The sequence below is a fragment of the Bombina bombina genome, chromosome 5 (assembly GCF_027579735.1).
Source record: "Bombina bombina isolate aBomBom1 chromosome 5, aBomBom1.pri, whole genome shotgun sequence".
NCBI lineage: Eukaryota > Metazoa > Chordata > Amphibia > Anura > Bombinatoridae > Bombina > Bombina bombina.
In genome coordinates this window covers 413,494,696-413,515,735 of record NC_069503.1, presented here as the reverse complement: position 1 = coordinate 413,515,735, position 21,040 = coordinate 413,494,696, and the positions used below count along the sequence as shown (strand labels likewise).

Genomic DNA, 21,040 nt, shown 5'->3' with positions numbered 1-21,040 from the left:
CATGCATAAATACACACACAGACACATACACACACACACACACACACACACACATACATGCATAAATACACACACAGACACATACACACACACACATACATGCATAAATACACACACACAGTCACATGCATACACACACACACATAAACACCAATAGGTAAAACAGAAAGACTAAGCCCTGTAGTCAGAGACACTAGTGAAGCCTCATGTCACACTCACATGATATCAGAGCAGACAGTGGCAGGTCAACGTTTTTCATTAAAAACATTTTTTTTTTTTTTTAAGCCGGGCCCCCACTCTTGGGTGCCCAGTGGCAATTGCGACCTTTGCACCCCCCTGTAGTTTTGCCCCTGGAAGGGGGTAAGTAGCATAGTGATGGGAAGCAATTTTAAATATTAACACATAAATATATATGTTATAAGGGGTCTATAGCAAAAGACCGAAGTACACAAGACAGATGCTGCAATCCCGAAGTTCTAAAAACCCGAAATTTAAGTATACCGACACAACATAATCCCGAATTTTAAAATGCCCAAAAAATAAAATCACTAACTTGTAAAATCCCGAAATGCCAAAAGCAGTCCATATCTTCTCTATCTTTTTCCCTCTGCCTTGGACCCCCCAGGCGGAGGCAAAATAATAGTGACGATGGGGAAATGACAGAACATCATGTCTATAGGTTTTTTAAGTTTAGGGATTTTGAATTTTCGTGATTTTGATTTTCTGGATTTTGTTCTTTCTGCATTTTGATTTTCTGTATTTTTAGACATTCAGGATTATGTTCTTTCTGGATTTCAACATTCTGTCTTATGGTTTTAGGGATTTTGAGTTTCGGTATTTTGATTGCCTCTCGTGTATAAGAATATACGTATATATATTTTTTTATTTATGTGTTAATATGTGTATATACACATATTAACACATAACTATATATTTATATAAGAATATACATTTACAGGGAACACATAGTTCTAATAGACCGCAATGTAAAGGCACTTTTCACCCCACACCCGCCAATCTTTAACCCTTTACTGTAGTATTTTTTGTGACCTATAAAAAAGCATTCATCACACCTATCCTATATAAACACTTTCTTAGTTAAAGGGACAGTAAACACCTTGTAATTACAAGACATTTCTGTTGTGCTGCTACAGAATAACATATCAGCCAAGTCTTAATGTTTTTTATAAACAAATTAACATCCTTTTTACTGGAATTATTTTTCAATAGCCAAACTCTACCCTTATTTGAAGGAGCCAATCTAGGCTTTAGTTCATGGACAAAAAGGCTAGCCACAGTCATAAAGTTAGTATAAAAGCCATCGTTTTGCAGCTGTTATTTGATAAAGCCTGCTATGGACAGATATCTAGCAGTATGTGCCTTGAAAAGTCAGCAGAGTTTATTTAAAATTATGAAAATAAGAAATTGATTACATTTTAGAGCTAAATTACATGAAAAGGGGCAAAGTAAATAATAAATATTCCAAAGTTGTTTTATTATGCATAATTAAAAATGTTATAAACAAATATCAATGTGTATATTGTTCATTTAAAACAATGTAGACACACAAAAAAAGCAAACAACTTACTTGTTTTCTTGCAAAATGAGCAATTAGAAATTTCCTCCAGCTAGATATGGGAGCAGAAATGCTGAGAATTTAAGTTGCATTCTACCTCTTTTGAGCATGGGCAAAAGATTGACTTCCTCTAGCATTCACTGAATAGTAAACTAGCTCATATTATTCTAAAAGATTTATGACATCAAGCTAGATGTGCCTTCCTGTGGAGACCCCAGCCCCCTTAGGTTAGCAGGTTTACATGGCTCTTTAGTGCGCTTACGTAAGTATTTTTAACTATTTAAAGGGAAACAAATAAATAATGCTGAATTCGGCATTATTCTTTCTTTTTCTTTAACTTTCATGCTGGATTCATTCGGAGATTCGTCTTGGTAAAACAAGACAAATATCTGTGTTTCATTAAGAAATGTGCATTCATAATAAAACAAATGCACAAGTCTAATTACAATAATGAAACAGACTGTTTTATATCCCTTTAACATTATCAGAACAATTGAATCTCTACTGTAGTATTCACTTTTTAAACATTCCGCAATAAAGCTTCCACCGAGTTAATAACAACCTACTTGTTATACATTTTGAACTTGCTCTCCTTGTGGAACTACAAGCATGACACAGCTCTTCCATAGATTATTCCTACCTTTCTAATCACCTATTTAAAGGGACAGTTTACTCAAAAATGTTCTCCCCTTTAATTTGTTCCCAATGATCCACTTTACCTGCTGGAGTGTATTAAATTGTTTACAAGTAGCTCCTTTACCCTTATATTGGCATTTGAAATTGTTGATTTAGCATGTGGTATCCCCACCTATTCTGAAAGTTTGTGGCCGCGCGTACCAGCTATAGATAAGCTTTGTAAACACAGCCAGCAGAAGAAATTACACTTCCACTGGGATATAGCAGAGATAAGGTAATAAAATGCTGATTTTCCATTGTTCTCTCAAAGTACTGGTGATTGTTTTAAGGACAGATATAAGATAAAGAAGCAGGTATATGTGCACAATGTGATACAGTAATGAGATCTGATTATACCTACAAGCTCAACCCATTTTATTAGGTTGTGGCTTCAAAACACAAAATCAGAGCTTTAATATACACAAATAAGCCTTAAAAGCTAATTTTCATAAATTTTTTACTCTGCAGTTGGTAAAAGAAGCAATTGTAAACACATTAAGGGAAAAACTATTTTACGGTACACTGTCAGAAAAAATGTGCAAAAATTGTACCTTAAGGGTACAACAGCTTGTCACTGGGGCAGTACCCTCAAAGGTACACCTGCTGTACCCTTTAAAATGGGTACAAATTGGTACACTTGCAGATTGTACCTTTCATAGGCAAATATGTACCTTTGGTGACTAGATTGGACCTCAGTCCTATGGTACCATATTGTACCCATAAAAAATGGTGCAAATCTGGCCTTTTAAGGGTACTGCCCCAGCGACAAGCCCTTTGTACCTCATGATGGCAAATTTGTACTCAACACAGCATAATACAAACACTGTTTCATTAAATTTAGCATATAACATTCAAATATGCATACTTTTTCAGGAAGTATTACAATAGCTACACTGCAGCTTTAATGAAAAGTTTGTATACTTAACTGTAGCAATTCCAAAGACTGCTACAGAACCAACTGAAATAGCAAGGCTAAACAACCAGTACCAAAAAGAACTTCTTAATGTGTTTTCTAGCACTCTTTACTAGACTCTAAAAACACCCCATTTAATTTAGGGTGACATGCCACATAAAACATAAATATATAGAAAACATATAGAAAACAACGTAATAATAAAATATAACTCTAATGAAAAGAAAGGGGATTCGGGGGAGGGATAAATGATAAAACTCACCACCATACATTGAATTGTCACTCTATGCAAAATATATGCAAATGAGTCTATTTTCCTAGTACACACTTTGGTGATTAACATTCTACCAATAGATGGAGCTGTGTTACACATGTCAAGGAACTTTCAACCAACAGATGGCGCTATGGCATGTCACACAATGTCCAAGTATGTGACTGTGGAACGGTTACAATTTTATTTTTATTTTTTTAAAACTGATTCTTAAACAGCTCTTGTTTATTTTATAGAGTTTAAAACATTTTTTTTTCTTTGTACTTTTAGTTAATACATTTGCTTTATGTTTAAGAGTTAACATATTGATGCTCTAAATATAAACATTAAAATGTTAAGTGCTTGTTTGCTATTTAGAACCAGCAGCACAGTATCATTGAATATATGGGTTATTAAAGGGACAGTCTAGTCAAAATTAAACTTTCATGATTCAGATAGGGCATGACAATTTAAACACTTTCCAATTGACTTTTATCACTAATTATGCTTTGTTCCATTGGTGGTATTTTTGAAAATCTAAACCTAGGAAGGCTCAAACTGATTTCTAAACCATTGAAAACCACCTCTTAGCTCAGAGCATTTTGAAAGTTTTTCACAGTTAGACAGTACTAGTTCATGTGTGTCATATAGACAACAATATGCTCACTCCCATGTAGTTATTTAGGAGTCTGCACTGATTGGCTAAACTGCATGCCTGTCAAAAGCACTGAGATAAGGGGGCAGTCTGCAGAGGATTAGATACAAGGTAATCACAGAGATATAAAGTATATTAATAGAACTGTGTTTATTATGCAAAACTGGGGAATGGGTAATAAAGGGATTATCCATCTTTTTAAACAATAACAATTCTGGTGTAGACTGTCCCTTTAAGTATTTTTTTTGCTTTGCCCACTTCTTGCATATCACCAACAACAATTGAACATAATTATTTTGCTGTACAACATGTATGTTACATTCATTTTGGGTGACTGACAGTTATGTGAATATGAATAATAGAGCTGTACAAATGATATGGACTTGCAGGGTTTAGCACCCATCCCCCTCAACCTTTTAGTCACACAAGTGATTGTACCTTTTTGGGGGGATTAAATGGTACAGACGTGGACCCTTTGACAGTTGGAAACATATTTGTACCTTATTTACCGCTAAATGGTACATATTAGTTCCTTAAGGTGTAATTATGATCCATTGAGGGTACAACCACAGCAGTTGTACCCTAAGTGTTCACAAACGGACCCCAACCGTACCCTTTTTTCTGACAGTGTATACTGTCCCTTTAATGCCTCTCTGTTGTGCCTTTGACAAAGCTTTTCTAAGGTCTTTGTTTTTAGTGCTGTTGCCTCAGAGTATTTGCATCAGAGGAATTGTTTTTTCTTTAATCTAGACATTCTGCTGCTGTAACAGCAACTAGTTAATAGATGGGCTTTTTAAAAATCCAATGCTACAAACATTTTATTTTTAATAATGGATTTAGGGTAAGGGAAAAATTATCAGTAAGTGACAGAAGATGAATTTGGTTACCTTGGTTTTACTGCATATGCTGAAAGAGATGTGAAACCCACATTTCTTTCATGATTCAGATAGGACATGTCATTTTAAACAACTTTCCAATTTACTTCTATTATCCAATTTGCTTTGTTATCTTGCTATGCTTGGTTGAAAAGAATACCTAGGTGGGCTCAAGATCAGCAAAACACTACTAGTAGCTAGCTTCGGATTGGTGGCTGCAGATGTATGCCTCTTGTCATTGGCTCACCTGATGTGTTCAGCAAGTTTCCAGTAGTGTATTATTGCTCCTTCAACAAAGGATACCAAGCGAACAAAGCAAATTTGTTAATACAAGTTAATTGGAAATTTTCTTTACAATTATATGCTCTATATGAACCATGAAAGAAAATTTACATCTCCCTTAAAAGTAGTATTGTGCCCCAATATTTATGTGTTTCAGCTAAAAGAGTGAATTTTAGAATATATTATAATCTTTTATTTTTGCAAAATGCAAGTCCCTATATCATGTCAGGCTTGCACAGGCTTATCACTTAAAGGGACAGTCTATACCAGAATTGTTATTGTTTTAAAAGATAGATAATCCCTTTATTACCCATTCCCCAGTTATGCATAACCAACATAGTTATAGTTATATACTTTTTACCTCTGTGATTATCTTGTACCTAAGCCTCTGCAAACTGCCCCTTTATTTCAGTAAATTTGACAGACTTGCAGTTTAGCCAATCAGTGCTGGCTCACAGGTAACTTCACGTGCATGAGCACAGTGTTATCTATATGAAACACATGAACTAACACCCTCTAGTGGTGAAAAACTGTTAAAATGCATTCTGAAAAGAGGTGGCCTTCAAGGTCTAAGAAATTAGCATATGGACCTCCTAGGTTAAGCTTTCAACTAAGAATACCAAGAGAACAAAGCAAAATTGGTGATAAAAGTAAATGGGAAAATTGTTTAAAATTAAATGCCCTATCTGAATCATGAAAGTTTATTTTGGACTAGACTGTCCCTTTAACGAACAAAGCTACAGGAGTAGCCCTTATTAACTAGTGAGTATTAATGCAGCTCAATTGATTATGCCCAAATATATGCTGCTTTAAAAAAATAATTTAAAGGAACGTTAAATAAAAAATATTGCCATATATATGTATATATATATATATATATATACATATATATATACAGTATATATGTGTGTGTATATATATGTATATGTAGTCAGGAAAGGAATGTCCAGACAAAGGCTCAAAGCAGGGTGAGTTTATTAAAAATTGAAAGCTTAGTGTAACTAGGCAGTAGAAAAAATGGCTATGAACAAGGCCGTGAGGGAGGGGGGCTGGGGGGGCGTCTGACGCGTTTCAGCTCCTATGGAGCCTTAATCATAGACAGTTCATATATATATATATATATATATATATATATATAAAGAACAGTGATAAAACAAATTAAAAATATGTTTTCATAGCAAGTTGAGTTAATGTTATTACTTATTTTTAAAGAGCCACAAAGTGCATGTTTGTACAGAATGCATTTCTAGGGTCAGATTGTTTAATGGATGATACAATTAGCTTCTGTTGGTAGCCTGCGACAAGCCTCAAGCAGCATGAAAACAAATAACGGGCTTCATTAAACAAGTTTTTGATGCATCAAACTGCTGTTTTTTAACCTATCCATCATCTCTGATCTGGCAGATTAAAATCACCCCAGACTAGTGTGATTGACAGACCCTGCTCCCAAGCAATTGGCCACTCAAGAGCAATGCTTATCATTGCACAAGCAGCCTGCTGTGCAAAGAGAAATGTGATGCTGCTCTCTACCCACAACACAGGCGCAAATATTTTCTTATTGGAAACCTGATCATCTGCACATAAATAAATGGAGCCCAAAGTAGTTATATATTGCTGAAATTATAAGATACCTCATATGTGTATGCAATAATAAAATGCTCTAAAGCATTAGAGCATGTTTTTTTTTCATGTACTTTAAAAATTCCTTTATCCTTGTCTTCATGCAAAAGGATTTAACATGTATAATTGCTGCTATCAAACATACATAATGTAATAACAAAAATAAATTGCATTTTGTTTTGAGAAGTCAAATCAAAATATGAGCCTACCTAGGTTTAGCCTTCAATAAAGAATATCAAGAGAACAAAGCAAATTTGATGATAAAATTAATTTGGAAATCTGTTTAAAATTGCATGCCCTATCTCAATCATGAAAGTTTAATTTTGACTTCAGTATCCCTTTAATGAGAAATATAAGCTACAACAGTAGTGTGACTTTGCACAGTAATAATGAGAAAGTTTAGCTATTACAAGTAAAGCAGTCTGTCTATCATTCATTTAGAGACTATTGGGCTTCTAAGCTCAGACTATTATGATAATGGTTCACACTAGGAAGCTCATGCCAAGTTTATACTGTAACAGTTCCAAGTTAACTTGGAAATAAATCAGGGATTGTGGGCAAGTTAAATAAAATATACCATTTACTGAAAATGTAATGCAGTACTTAAACATTTTCTGTTTCAGTCTTATACCATCAGGCAGAAAAACTGAAATACTATTTGTGTTTATGGAAAAGAGATATTGCCTTGTAAACTGATGTGCTATTTTAATATTTACTTTATGTTTGATAACATATTCAGCAAAAGCTTAAGGTATATACATGTGTTAAAAAAATAATAGATTATAAAATAAGCAATATTTCCATATGTTCACTAACCGTAGACAAACACAAAATTATTTTCTTTTTTTTGGCATTCTCTCTAAGAGAGGGCATTTTCATATTTTACATTTTTGTTTTTGTAAAAACCATATTCCGGCACTAAGATTTTTAAAAAAAAATCTTGTTAGGATTGTCACTCTACCGCAATAAAACAGTGGGAGATTTGATTATTATCAGCCAGTAACTGATCAGTCCCTAAGGCCCAAAATCAAATTAAATAGCTACAACATAATTGTTTTCAAATTAAAAAAGAACATTTTTTTAGCATGTTTAAATAGTGCTCTTATAAATATGTAAAATAAATTATGGTATTTTACAGTAATGATTAAAACACTGCTATGCATATGCATACATATTTAATATTTACTATATTAATGATATTAAATGATTACCAAATGTTTATAGGAATGGGTGAATGTTTTGTTATAATAACCCCATTTATTTGTTTAAACAAAAATTCATGCTTTTTGAACATTTAACATTACATTTTGAAAATAATAATATTTTTGCCCTTATAGATGGAGATATTGCAAAAGGTAGCTCTCAAACAAAACTAGAGACTGTATCACAATCTCATGTCTTATGAAAGAGCTACTAATGCTGATAAAAGCATAGTATTTTTTATCAATACAATTAACTATTTTTTTACTATCTCTTTATTGGTATATTCCAAATAATTAACTGGCGTCAGCAACTAAAACATTCTAATCTGAACCAAAAGATAAGCACATGGGTAAAGGTATTGGACCACAAAATCTACACTTTATATCTCTCATGTAAATTCAATTGAATTGCGGGGAAATTTAGTAGTTCCCCGAAGATAACCCTCTAGCTTTCTCTATACTTATTGCTTATTTTTTATTTTATTTATTATTTTCAATAATGAATAAAAAAGTACATTGCAAAGTAGTTGTCATGCTATAAATATCTCAAAATAACTTTAAGATAGTACAGTATTTACAGTGTAATTTTTAGGGATATGCATTCATTTTTGGATGAATGTACATTTATACCGAAATTCAGATATTCGTTTTTGTTTACAAATGAATGCACCAATGAAATTTAAAGAAAACAAAAAAATACTGACAAAATTTGTCTGTATTTATTCATTTCCTTTAAATTACTTCCTCTTCTTGACAGGTCATGACCGCACTAACAGTAGGCTTAGGCTAAGCTTAATGCAGGTCCTGGGAGTCGAACGTGCTAAGTCTCCTGTTAGCGCACCCATGACTCTGGCAAGAAAAGGTATGGGTTAGTGCGCTCTTCACAATGCATTAAGGTAAGTATTTTGCACTTTAAAAGTAAGTATGTAGCTACAGGTGAACTTTTCCCCTGGAGTTTTGAAACATTTACATAAATTCAATGAAAAACTAATAGTGCAGGGAACGACTATTAAAGGGACACTCAGGTCAAATTAAATGTTCATGATTCAGATACAGCATGTAATTTTAAACAACTTTCCAATTTACTTCCATTAAAAAATATATGCACAGACTTTTATATTTACACTTTTTGAGTCACCAGTTCCTACTGAGAATGTGCAAGAATTAGCAGACTATACGTATATGCATTTGTGATTGGCTGAGTGGAAATATACATAACTTTGAAATTTGTTGGAATAAAATCTACTACTCATTTGAAATTCAGAGTAAATGATATTGCATTGTCTTGTTATCTTGCATTTGTTGATTATGTAAATCTACTGTGTTTACTGGTCCTTTAAGGGAAAAGACTGTCCTTGAATATTCGTTACGAAATATTCACCTGTAACAAAAATTTCTTCCCAGCACATCCCTTGTAATTAAATAAATCAAAATGTGCTTATCTCGTTAACTCACAGTGCGCTGAAGCAATCACAAGTGAAAGATCAGGCATAATAGAAATTATATTTCACCACATTCCAACAAAAAGTCTTTAGTGTAAATGTAAAGAACTAAAAGAATAAATGGCTTTGTTTGACTCACAGAATAATTATTCAATGATTAAATAAAAAAGATGGAAGGGTTAAAGCAAAAGATATCCTTGGCAGTGATATTCATAAACACTGAAAGGTTTAGAACTCTTAGCAGATGGCAATAATGAATTAAGTTAAGGTAGGCCTGACCAAGGTATCTGCAGCCGTGATTCCCATAAAAACAACATGTTTATTTATGGACATGTAAAACTATTTTTCTAAAGAAAGATTCAAGGTTATTTGGGGTATCCAGTTTTGCATAGTGGGGATTACATCTTGTTCCCAGAGCCTAGGGATTAATTGTTTAGCGTTGTTAAGGCCTAAATGAAGCAATTTAGTGTATGTTTTAGATTGAGATTTAGGAATAACATGAAATTAAAAAACAATCGGGTCTGGTGTTATTGTACATCCCCAAAAAGTAGTTGATATGAGACCTGATATGTTGCCAGAATGTGTTGATTTTAGAATAGTCCCACCAAATATGATAAAGTTTGCCTTTGTGACCACATTTCCTCCAACATTTATCAGATGCAATTGGATATAGATATTTTAGTTGATGGGGAGACAAATACTATCTAGTAAGGAGCTTATAATTAGTTTCTAATATTGTAGCAGAGTGAGATGTATAAGTGAAAACATTATGCCATTCTTTAATTAAAAACTGGCAAGGTAGGCACCTTTGCCATGCATAAATATATGATATTATGAATAAATAATATAAATAACTATAAATAACTATTTGGTGGGTTTATTAGTATTGCATAGATAATTGGTATTGTATGTCTTGTTGGTTCTACTGAGCTGCACAATATTTCAAAGGGTGTACATAGACGTAATATGTCTAATTTATGTATATGTGTAGTTATATAGTGTAATAGTTGATATGGTAGCCAAGATAATTCCTTCCCTAAGCCTTAAATTTGTCCCATAGGAAGTAATTTTTCAGAGTCTGTCAGCAGATAAATAGGACACTTATGTCAGGTGGCATGTAATATTTTGTAATATCCCAAGTGAAAAATGTTTCTTTTATATTGAGAAATGATTTAGTTGACAAAGCCTATAAACAGGTTATAGCCAACACATGCTTCCTAGCTGAGTAGAGTTGATAAGATCATGCTCAATTGAAACCCAATCTTTATCACTGGAGTTCCCCTGTTGACACCAGTCAACAATTTGATTCAAAATGGTGGCATGTCTATAAACTTGGAGGTGTGTTACCCCTAATCTGCCTCAGTTTCAGGGTGAATATAAAGTAGATTTTGCCACCCTTGATGGTGACATCTCCAAATGTATGAATTTAAGATATTTTAAATTCAAGGAAGAACTTTTTGGGGTGAGTACACAGTCCCTTTAATTTATTGGATTTTTCTATTCACGCCTTCTTATCTTTTCATTCTCATTAAATTAAAATGTTATGCATAGTGAAAAAAATCCTTGTAATGTGATTTCATTATTTATGTTCTCTATTTCCCCCCTGTAATTTAAATCTGATAATTGTAGTTTTCCCACATTCCCCATGGTATCCTATGGAATTACAGAACCTGATTTATATATGTCCATACCAGGCTACAGAAAAGGAGATATGATACAAAAAAAACTCAAGGGACATTACATGGGGTGTGTCCTGGGACTGCAAACAAGCTGAAAGTTTTAAATTATTTTTCAATATTTATTTTATATGGATATGCATGGAGCAATTAATGTGTGATGTATGCTGTAATATTATCTGTGCATTATTATTTGTTTAATGTAATGTATTAGTTGTGTTAAAAGAATCTATACTTCCATATGCCTTTAATAACAGAGCTCTCAGCTCTCCCACAATTTGCAAGATTGTCCCAGGTTGGAAGCTCTGTCTCCCTGTTCATTCTTACTCTATGTATCTTCATATTACTCTCAGAGATACAAGGGGCCACCTAATCCCTACCCAAGAATACAAAATCTCCACCTACTATATCAAGACTCCACCCAGGATCACTCAGTACTGCTATGAGATTACTCCAGACTATTTGCTATGATCACTTGTCCACGATCTAGACACCGCAAGACTCTTTCTCCAGATAAGAAAAGCAATGCAGCTTCACAGCACTTATTCAAAAACAGCAATATTTATTGCAGAATTCAGACCAAACAGCAACATTTCAAGCTATCAACCCTTAATCATGCTATAGATAAAAATTGCTGTTTTTGAATAAGTGCTGTGAAGCTGCATTGCTTTTCTGTTATTTTTGAGGCTAGCAGTGAGCCTCTGCTTTTATGTGCACTTTGTGTGGGACATTGCTGATGTCTGATATCTCCTAGATTCTGTTTCCAGATCTCCCAGTTCCGAGTTAAAAACATTGAAACATTGGAAAAGCATGTCAACCCCTGTTCATGGCTTGCAAGGCCTCATTTAAAGGGACATTAAACAGTAAATACATTTCATGCATCTCCTCCTAGTTATGGGAGATGCAATTTTGAAACCTAGATTATAAAGCAACGGTCATCCAATGACCTTGATAGTTATATCAGTTCTATCATTTTAACATGTCAATATAAAGTTTAATGAACCAAACTGAATGTTAAAGGGACAATAAAGTCATGATTCAGATTGAGCATGTCATTTTATAAAGACTCTCAGATTTACTTCCCTTATCAATTTGTGCACATTATTTTTATATGCACAAATTCTGGGGCATCAGCTCCTACTGAGCATGTGCAAGATTTCACAGTTTATATGTGTATGACTCTGCAATTGGCTGATGGCTGTCACATGATACAGTATACTTGGAAATAGAAAAAATCTAAAATGTCTTAGAAATAAAAAAATCTACAGATAATATAAAATTCAGAGGAAGTGCTATTGATTTGTCTTATGATTCTGCAATTCTATGAATGAATTTAATGGCCCTTTAAGGATCAATGTGTTTGATCTTCTACTGAGTATCTACCTAAACTAATAAATAATGTCATGTATATGTTATCCAATGGGACTATCCACGTTTCCTAAAAATTGATATGACCACCTCATACATGGTCATGTTTCTATAAAAAGTGAGTGTTTTTTTTGTGCCTAACTTAATTTTCTTTTATTCTGCAGATATCTAGCAAATGAAATTAAAAAGAGAGACGGGTTTGAACTTCTTTGGGAGGTAAGTCTTTATAATGACCAATGCTTTAAACACGGTGCTTTATTTTTTTATATCAAATAATTAATAAGCATACAATTATTTTACCATATAAATTATTCAATTCATTTTTTGCTATCTTCAACCTGCAGTAGAGGACACAATTATAACCCTTTATAGGATAATGGATGTTAAAATTAAACTTTTAAGATTTCGGTGGATCATACAATGTTTAATAAAAACATTTCAATTCATTTTCATTATCAAATGCATTTTTTTTCATTTCTTTTCTTGGTATCATTGGTTTAAACTTTGCCCCTTTCCATGAAGCTCAGATGTGTGCACTATGGGCTCCGTTTATTAAGTAGTTGAAGCAGCTTTTGAGCCCTTGCAGCAAGTTAAAGGGACAGTATACACCAATTTTCATTTAACTGCATGTAATAGACATTACTATAAAGAATAATTTGCACAGATACTGATACAAAAATCCAGTAAAAACCGTTTAAAAACGTACTTAGAAGCTCCCAATTTAGCCCTGTTTAAAAGGTAGCTGGAACACCCACTGCAAGTGGGAAATAGCAGACCCCCCTTCCTTTGCATATGAAAAGACCCTTTACATAAACAGGAGGAAGCTGGAGTAGGTATACGTCGGTATTCTACTAAAACTTTGGGGCTTGGTTAGGAGTCTGAAAATCAGAGCAATGTTATTTAAAAATAAGCAAAACTATACATTTAAAAAAAAAACCTGTATGGGCTATATAAATAGATAATCTACAAAACATTTATGCAAAGAAAAATCTAGTGTATAATGTCCCTTTAAGAAGCGGTGATCATCCAACTGTGACTTCTTAACCTGTCTGTCACCTGAGAGGGTATGGAGTTCAAACTCCCTGGACTCAATCATTCAGGTGATTGAAAGTCCCTGCTTGCACACGATTGGTCACCAGTAACCAGGGGTGGCACTACACAAGGGAACACTTGTGCAATGTTAAATGGGGGCAGTGGACTACAGAGTATATTGAACACTCGCAACAATCATAGGTTCCCAAGCATTGAAGTCTGTACATCCATGATTGGATAAATGGGACCCTATATGTCAAAGTGTTTGCAACAATCTTTGTAGCAATGTTATTCATATACTTTATGCCCCTGAGGCTACCTGGTTATTCTATCATGGAAACAAATTGCATTTCAACAAATAATACAAAGAGAAAAAAGTAAATTTGACACAGAAGTAAATAAAAAAATAATTACAAATTTAAGTTTTCTTTCATGTAATTAGCAAGAGTCCATGAGCTAGTGACGTATGGGATATACATTCCTACCAGGAGGGGCAAAGTTTCCCAAACCTTAAAATGCCTATAAATACACCCCTCACCACACCCACAATTCAGTTTTACAAACTTTGCCTCCTATGGAGGTGGTGAAGTAAGTTTGTGCTAGATTCTACGTTGATATGCGCTCCGCAGCAAGTTGGGGCCCGGTTTTCCTCTCAGCGTACAGTGAATGTCAGAGGGATGTGAGGAGAGTATTGCCTATTTGAATGCAATGATCTCCTTCTACGGGGTCTATTTCATAGGTTCTCTGTTATCGGTCGTAGAGATTCATCTCTTACCTCCCTTTTCAGATCGACGATATACTCTTATATATACCATTACCTCTGCTGATTTTCGTTTCAGTACTGGTTTGGCTTTCTACTACATGTAGATGAGTGTCCTGGGGTAAGTAAGTAAGCTTATTTTCTGTGACACTCTAAGCTATGGTTAGGCACTTTTTTATAAAGTTCTAAATATATGTATTCAAACATTTATTTGCCTTGACTCAGGATGTTCAACATTCCTTATTTTCAGACAGTCAGTTTCATATTTGGGATAATGTATTTGAATCAATCATTTTTTCTTACCTTAAAAAATTTGACTTTTTCCCTGTGGGCTGTTAGGCTCGCGGGGGCTGAAAATGCTTCATTTTATTGCGTCATTCATGGCGCTGACTTTTTTGGCGCAAATTTTTTTTTCTGTTTCCGGCGTCATACGTGTCGCCGGAAGTTGCGTCATTTTTTGACGTTTTTTTGCGTCAAAAGTGTCGGCGTTCCGGATGTGGGCGTCTTATTTGGCGCTAAAAAATATGGGCGTCATTTTTGTCTCGACATTATTTAAGTCTCATTATTTATTGCTTCTGGTTGCTAGAAGCTTGTTCACTGGCATTTTTTTCCCATTCCTGAAACTGTCATTTAAGGAATTTTATCAATTTTGCTTTATATGTTGTTTTTTCTATTACATATTGCAAGATGTTCCACGTTGCAACTGAGTCAGAAGATACTTCAGGAAAATCGCTGCCCGGTGCTGGAGTTACCAAGCTAAGTGTATCTGCTATAAACTTTTGGTATCTGTTTCTCCAGCTGTTGTTTGTATTGAATGTCATGACAAACTTGTTAATGCAGATAAAATTTCCTTTAGTACTGTTACATTACCTGTTGCTGTTCCGTCAACATCTAATTCTCAGAGTGTTCCTGATAACATAAGAGATTTTATTTTTAAATCCATTAAGAAGGCTATGTCTGTTATTTCTCCTTCTAGTATACATAAAAGTCTTTTAAAACTTCTCTTTTTTCAGATGAATTTTTAAATGAACATCATCATTTTGATACTGATAATGGTTCTTCTGGTTCAGAGGTTTCTGTCTCAGAGGTTGATGCTGATAAATCTTCGTATTTGTTCAAGATGGAATTTATTCATTCTTTACTTAAAGAAGTATTAATTGCATTAGAAATAGAGGATTCTGGTCCTCTTGATACTAAATCTAAACGTTTAAATAAGGTTTTTAAATCTCCTGTAGTTATTCCAGAAGTGTTTTCTCTCCCTCATGCTATTTCTGAAGTAATTTCCAGGGAATGGAATAATTTGGGTAATTCATTTACTCCTTCTAAAACGTTTTAAGCAATTATATCCTGTGCCATCTGACAGATTAGAGTTTTGGGACAAAATCCCTAAGGTTAATGGGGCTGTCTCTACTCCTGCTATATTTTTAGCGGATGTTGCTGCAGCTTCAACTTTTTGGTTAGAAGCTTTAGCGCAACAAGTAACAGATCATAATTCTTATAGCATTATTATTATTCTATAACATGCTAATAATTTTATTTGTGATACCATCTTTGATATCATTAGAGTTGATGTCAGGTATATGTCTCTAGCTATTTTAGCTAGAAGAGCTTTATGGCTTAAAACTTGGAATGCTGATATGTCTTCTAAGTCAACTTTGCTATCCCTTTCTTTCCAGGGTAATAAATTATTCGGTTCTCAGTTGGATTCTATTATCTCAACTGTTACTGGAGGGAAGGGAACTTTTTTACCAAAGGATAAAAAATCTAAAGGTAAATTTAGGTCTAATAATCGTTTTCGTTCCTTTCCTCACAACGAGGAACAAAAGCCTGATCCTTCATCCTCAGGAGCGGTATCAGTTTGGAAACCATTTCCAGTTTGGAATATATCCAAGCCTTATAGAAACCCAAAGCCAGCTCCTAAGTGCCCATGAAGGTGCGGCCCTCATTCCAGCTCAGCTGGTATGGGGCAGATTACGTTTTCTTCAAAGAAATTTGGATCAATTCCGTTTACAATCTCTGGTTTCAGAACATTGTTTCAGAAAGGTACAGAATTGGCTTCAAGTTAAGGCCTCCTGCAAAGAGATTTTTTTCTTTCCCATGTCCCAGTAAACCCAGCAAAGGCTCAGCATTTCTGAAATGTGTTTCAGATCTAGAGTTGGCTGGAGTAATTATGCCAGTTCCAGTTCTGGAACAGGGGCTGGGGTTTTATTCTATCTCTTCATTGTACCAAAGAAGGTCAATTCCTTCAGACCAGTTCCGGATCTATCAATATTGAATCATTATGTAAGGATACCAACATTCAAGATGGTAACTGTAGGACTATCCTGCCTTTTGTTTAGCAAGGGCATTATATGTCTACAATAGATTTTCAGGATGCATATCTGCATATTCCGATTCATCCAGATCACTTTTAGTTTCTGAGGTTCTCTTTTTAGACAAGCATTACCAGTTTTGTGGCTCTACCGTTTGGCCTAGCATCAGCTCCAAGAATTTTTTCAAAGGTTCTCGGTGCCCTTCTGTCTGTAATCAGAGAACAGGGTATTGGTATTTCCTTATTTTGGACGATATCTTGGTGCTTGCTCAGTCTTCACATTTCGCAGAATCTCATACGAATCGACTTGTGTTGTTTCTTCAAGATCATGGTTGGAGGATCAATTTACCAAAAAGTTCATTGATTCCTCAGACAAGGGTAACCTTTTTAGGTTTCCAGATAGATTCAGTGTCTATGACTCTGTCTTTGTCAGACAAGAGAAGTCTAACATTGATATCAGCTTGTCAAAACCTTCAGTCACAATCATTCCCTTTGGTAGCCTTATGCATGGAAATTTTAGGTCTTATGACTGCTGCATCGGACGCGATCTCCTTTGCTCGTTTTCACATGCGACCTCTTCAGCTCTGTATGCTGAACCAATGGTGCAGGGATTACACAAAGATATCTCAATTAATATCTTTAAACCGATTATATGACACTCTCTGACGTGGTGGACAGATCACCATCGTTTAGTTCAGGGGGCTTCTTTGTTCTTCCGACCTGGACTATAATCTCAACAGATGCAAGTCTTACAGGTTGGGGAGCTGTGTGGGGGTCTCTGACGGCACAAGGGGTTTGGGAATCTCAGGAGGTGAGATTACCGATCAATATTTTGGAACTCCGTGCAATTTTCAGAGCTCTTCAGTCTTGGCCTCTTCTGAAGAGAGAGTTGTTCATTTGTTTTCAGATAGACAATGTCACAACTGTGGCATACATCAATCATCAAGGAGGGACTCACAGTCCTCTGGCTATGAAAGAAGTATCTCGAATTTTGGTTTGGGCGGAATCCAGCTCCTGTCTAATCTCTGCGGTTCATATCCCAGGTATAGACAATTGGGAAGCGGATTATCTCGGTCGCCAAACGTTGCATCCGGGCGAATGGTCTCTTCACCCAGAGGTATTTCTTCAGATTGTTCAAATGTGGGAACTCCCAGAAATAGATCTCATTGCCTTCTCATCTAAACAAGAAACTTCCCAGGTATCTGTCCAGATCCCGGGATCCTCAGGCGGAGGCAGTGGATGCATTATCACTTCCTTGGAAGTATCATCCTGCCTATATCTTTCCGCCTCTAGTTCTTCTTCCAAGAGTATTCTCCAAGATTCTGAAGGAATGCTCGTTTATTCTGCTGGTAGCTCCAGCATGGCCTCACAGGTTTTGGTATGCGGATCTTGTCCGGATGGCCTCTTGCCAGCTGTGGACTCTTCCGTTAAGACCAGACCTTCTGTCGCAAGGTCCTTTCTTCCATCAGGATCTCAAATCCTTAAATTTTAAGGTATGGAGTTTGAACGCTTGATTCTTGGTCAAAGAGGTTTCTCTGACTCTGTGATTAATACTATGTGACAGGCTCGTAAATCTGTATCTAGAGAGATATATTATAGAGTCTGGAAGACTTATATTTCTTGGTGTCTTTCTCATCATTTTTCTTGGCATTCTTTTAGAATACCGAGAATTTTACAGTTTCTTCAGGATGGTTTGGATAAAGGTTTGTCCGCAAGTTCCTTGAAAGGACAAATCTCTGCTCTTTCTGTTCTTTTTCACAGAAAGATTGCTCATCTTCCTGATATTCATTGTTTTGTACAAGCTTTGGTTCGTATAAAACCTGTCATTAAGTCAATTTCTCCTCCTTGGAGTTTGAATTTGGTTCTGGGGGCTCTTCAAGCTCCTCCTTTTGAACCCATGCATTCTTTGGTTATTAAATTACTTTCTTGGAAAGTTTTGTTTCTTTTGGCCATCTCTTCTGCCAGAAGAGTCTCTGAATTATCTGCTCTTTCTTGTGAGTCTCCTTTTCTGATTTTTCATCCGGATAAGGCGGTGCTGCAAACTTCTTTTGAATTTTTTATCTAAGGTTTTGAATTCTAACAACATTAGTAGAGAAATTGTGGTTCCTTCATTATGTCCTAATCCTATTAATTCTAAGGAGAAATCATTGCATTCTTTGGATGCTGTTAGAGCTTTGTAATATTATGTTGAAGCTACTAAGTCTTTCCGAAAGACTTCTAGTCTATTTGTCATCTTTTCCGGTTCTAGAAAAGGCCAGAAAGCTTCTGCCATTTCTTTGGCATCTTGGTTGAAATCTTTATTTCATCATGCCTATGTCGAGTCGGGTAAAACTCCGCCTCGAAGGATTACAGCTCATTCTACTAGGTCAGTTTCTACTTCCTGGGCGTTTAGGAATGAAGCTTCGGTTGATCAGATTTGCAAAGCAGCAACTTGGTCCTCTTTGCATACTTTTACTAAATTCTACCATTTTGATGTGTTTTCTTCTTCTGAAGCAGTTTTTGGTAGAAAAGTACTTCAGGCAGTGGTTTCAGTTTGAATCTTCTGCTTATGTTTTCATTAAACTTTATTTTGGGTGTGGATTATTTTCAGCAGGAATTGGCTGTCTTTATTTTATCCCTCCCTCTCTAGTGACTCTTGCATGGAAAGATCCACATCTTGGGTAGTCATTATCCCATACGTCACTAGCTCATGGACTCTTGCTAATTACATGAAAGAAAACATAATTTATGTAAGAACTTACCTGATAAATTCATTTCTTTCATATTAGCAAGAGTCCATGAGGCCCACCCTTTTTTTGTGGTGGTTATGATTTTTTTGTATAAAGCACAATTATTCCAATTCCTTATTTTTTTATGCTTTCGCACTTTTTTCTTATCACCCCACTTCTTGGCTATTCGTTAAACTGATTTGTGGGTGTGGTGAGGGGTGTATTTATAGGCATTTTAAGGTTTGGGAAACTTTGCCCCTCCTGGTAGGAATGTATATCCCATACGTCACTAGCTCATGGACTCTTGCTAATATGAAAGAAATTAATTTATCAGGTAAGTTCTTACATAAATTATGTTTTTAATAAAAAATTGCCTGCTCTTTAAATTGTGACACTTTATTTTTTACTCTCATGTCCCTTTAAGTACAGGCTTATAACTAGGTTGTATATTTAGCAACCACTTACAAGCTCTGGATTATAGGCTCTGCTGGGAGAAATCCTTAGGATATGGAACACGATTTCTGATGCTTTTTGAAATCTCTTGGCTTGGTTTTCTATGTAAGACCTTTGCCATTTTATAGACTTTATTTATACAGTGATTATATATTATGATATAAACAACTGAAAATACTTCACTACCTGAAAATATCTTCCTTCCACTTCTTCCTGCATGTTCCATTGCCCGCTAAATGCAAACTGTTGTGATTTACCTGTGAATTTGCTCTTGCCTGGGGGAACATTGTGTTCAGCATAAGATTTTAGACTCCTTTTTACTGTAAGTAGGGGCTTCTATGCTCCTTTAATATTTTGTAATAAATAGAGATATAAAATAAATACTAAGATACTGTATCAGCTCTTGGAGTCCGACTCTGTAAAGCTCTTTGGGCTTGTGAGATTCTATAAAAAATGTTTTATCAGGTATGACGCCCCTTTTCTTATTCTATAAAGAGTGTGCCTCACAAAATAGTGTTCCCTGCTTTTAAGTATGGGAAGTTGATACATACATTACAATGGGACTCAGAAAAATTCATCATTTTAAAAATGTTATAAAATGAACTGATGATTTAATTCAATAAAATTATGAAGTAAAAAATGGTATTGCTTTAATCACATTAAAAAAAAATTTTTATGGAAAATTTAAAAGATTCATATTGAAGTTATGCAGGAAAAAACTATTTAAGCTGCACAGTAGAAATCATAATAAAACTGCTTTTCACATGCAAAAAATGAATGGAAGATTCTAGTTGTGACAGATGCCAGGAAAATGCTACCTATCGGAATGCATAGTGCCTACTGTAAACTTTGTTAAAGGGAGGATAATGGTTTGGGGCTGTTTTTCAGGGTTTGGGCTAGGCCCCGTAGTTCCTGTGAATGGGTCATCTTAATGCTGCAGGATACAAATACATTTTAGACAATTGGGTACTTCAAATTGTTTGGCAACAGTTTAAGGAAGACCCTTTCCTGTTCCAGCATGACTGTGCTGCTGTTCACAAAGTGAAGTCCAAGAACACATGGTTTGATGACTTTGGTGTGGAGGAACTTAAGTGGCCTGCACGGAGCCATGATTAAGAGCTAGACCTTTTCATCCAACACCAGTGCCGGACTTCACAAATGCTCTTTTGGCTGAATGGGCACAAATTCCAACAGACACACTACAAAATCTTGTGGAGAACCTTCCTAGCATAGTTGCTGCCA

The 21,040-nt window shown here is 35.1% G+C and overlaps 1 protein-coding gene across 1 annotated transcript in view; it reads left to right on the top strand.

The window, feature by feature from the left end:
• The window catches only part of GADL1 (glutamate decarboxylase like 1), a 579,827-nt gene that overhangs the window by 426,529 nt on the left and 132,258 nt on the right, over positions 1–21,040 (top strand). Inside the window, exon 13 of the mRNA XM_053714251.1 lies at positions 12,699–12,750. Coding sequence (XP_053570226.1) covers positions 12,699–12,750 — 52 coding nt within the window. The remainder of the gene's footprint in view (positions 1–12,698; positions 12,751–21,040) is intronic.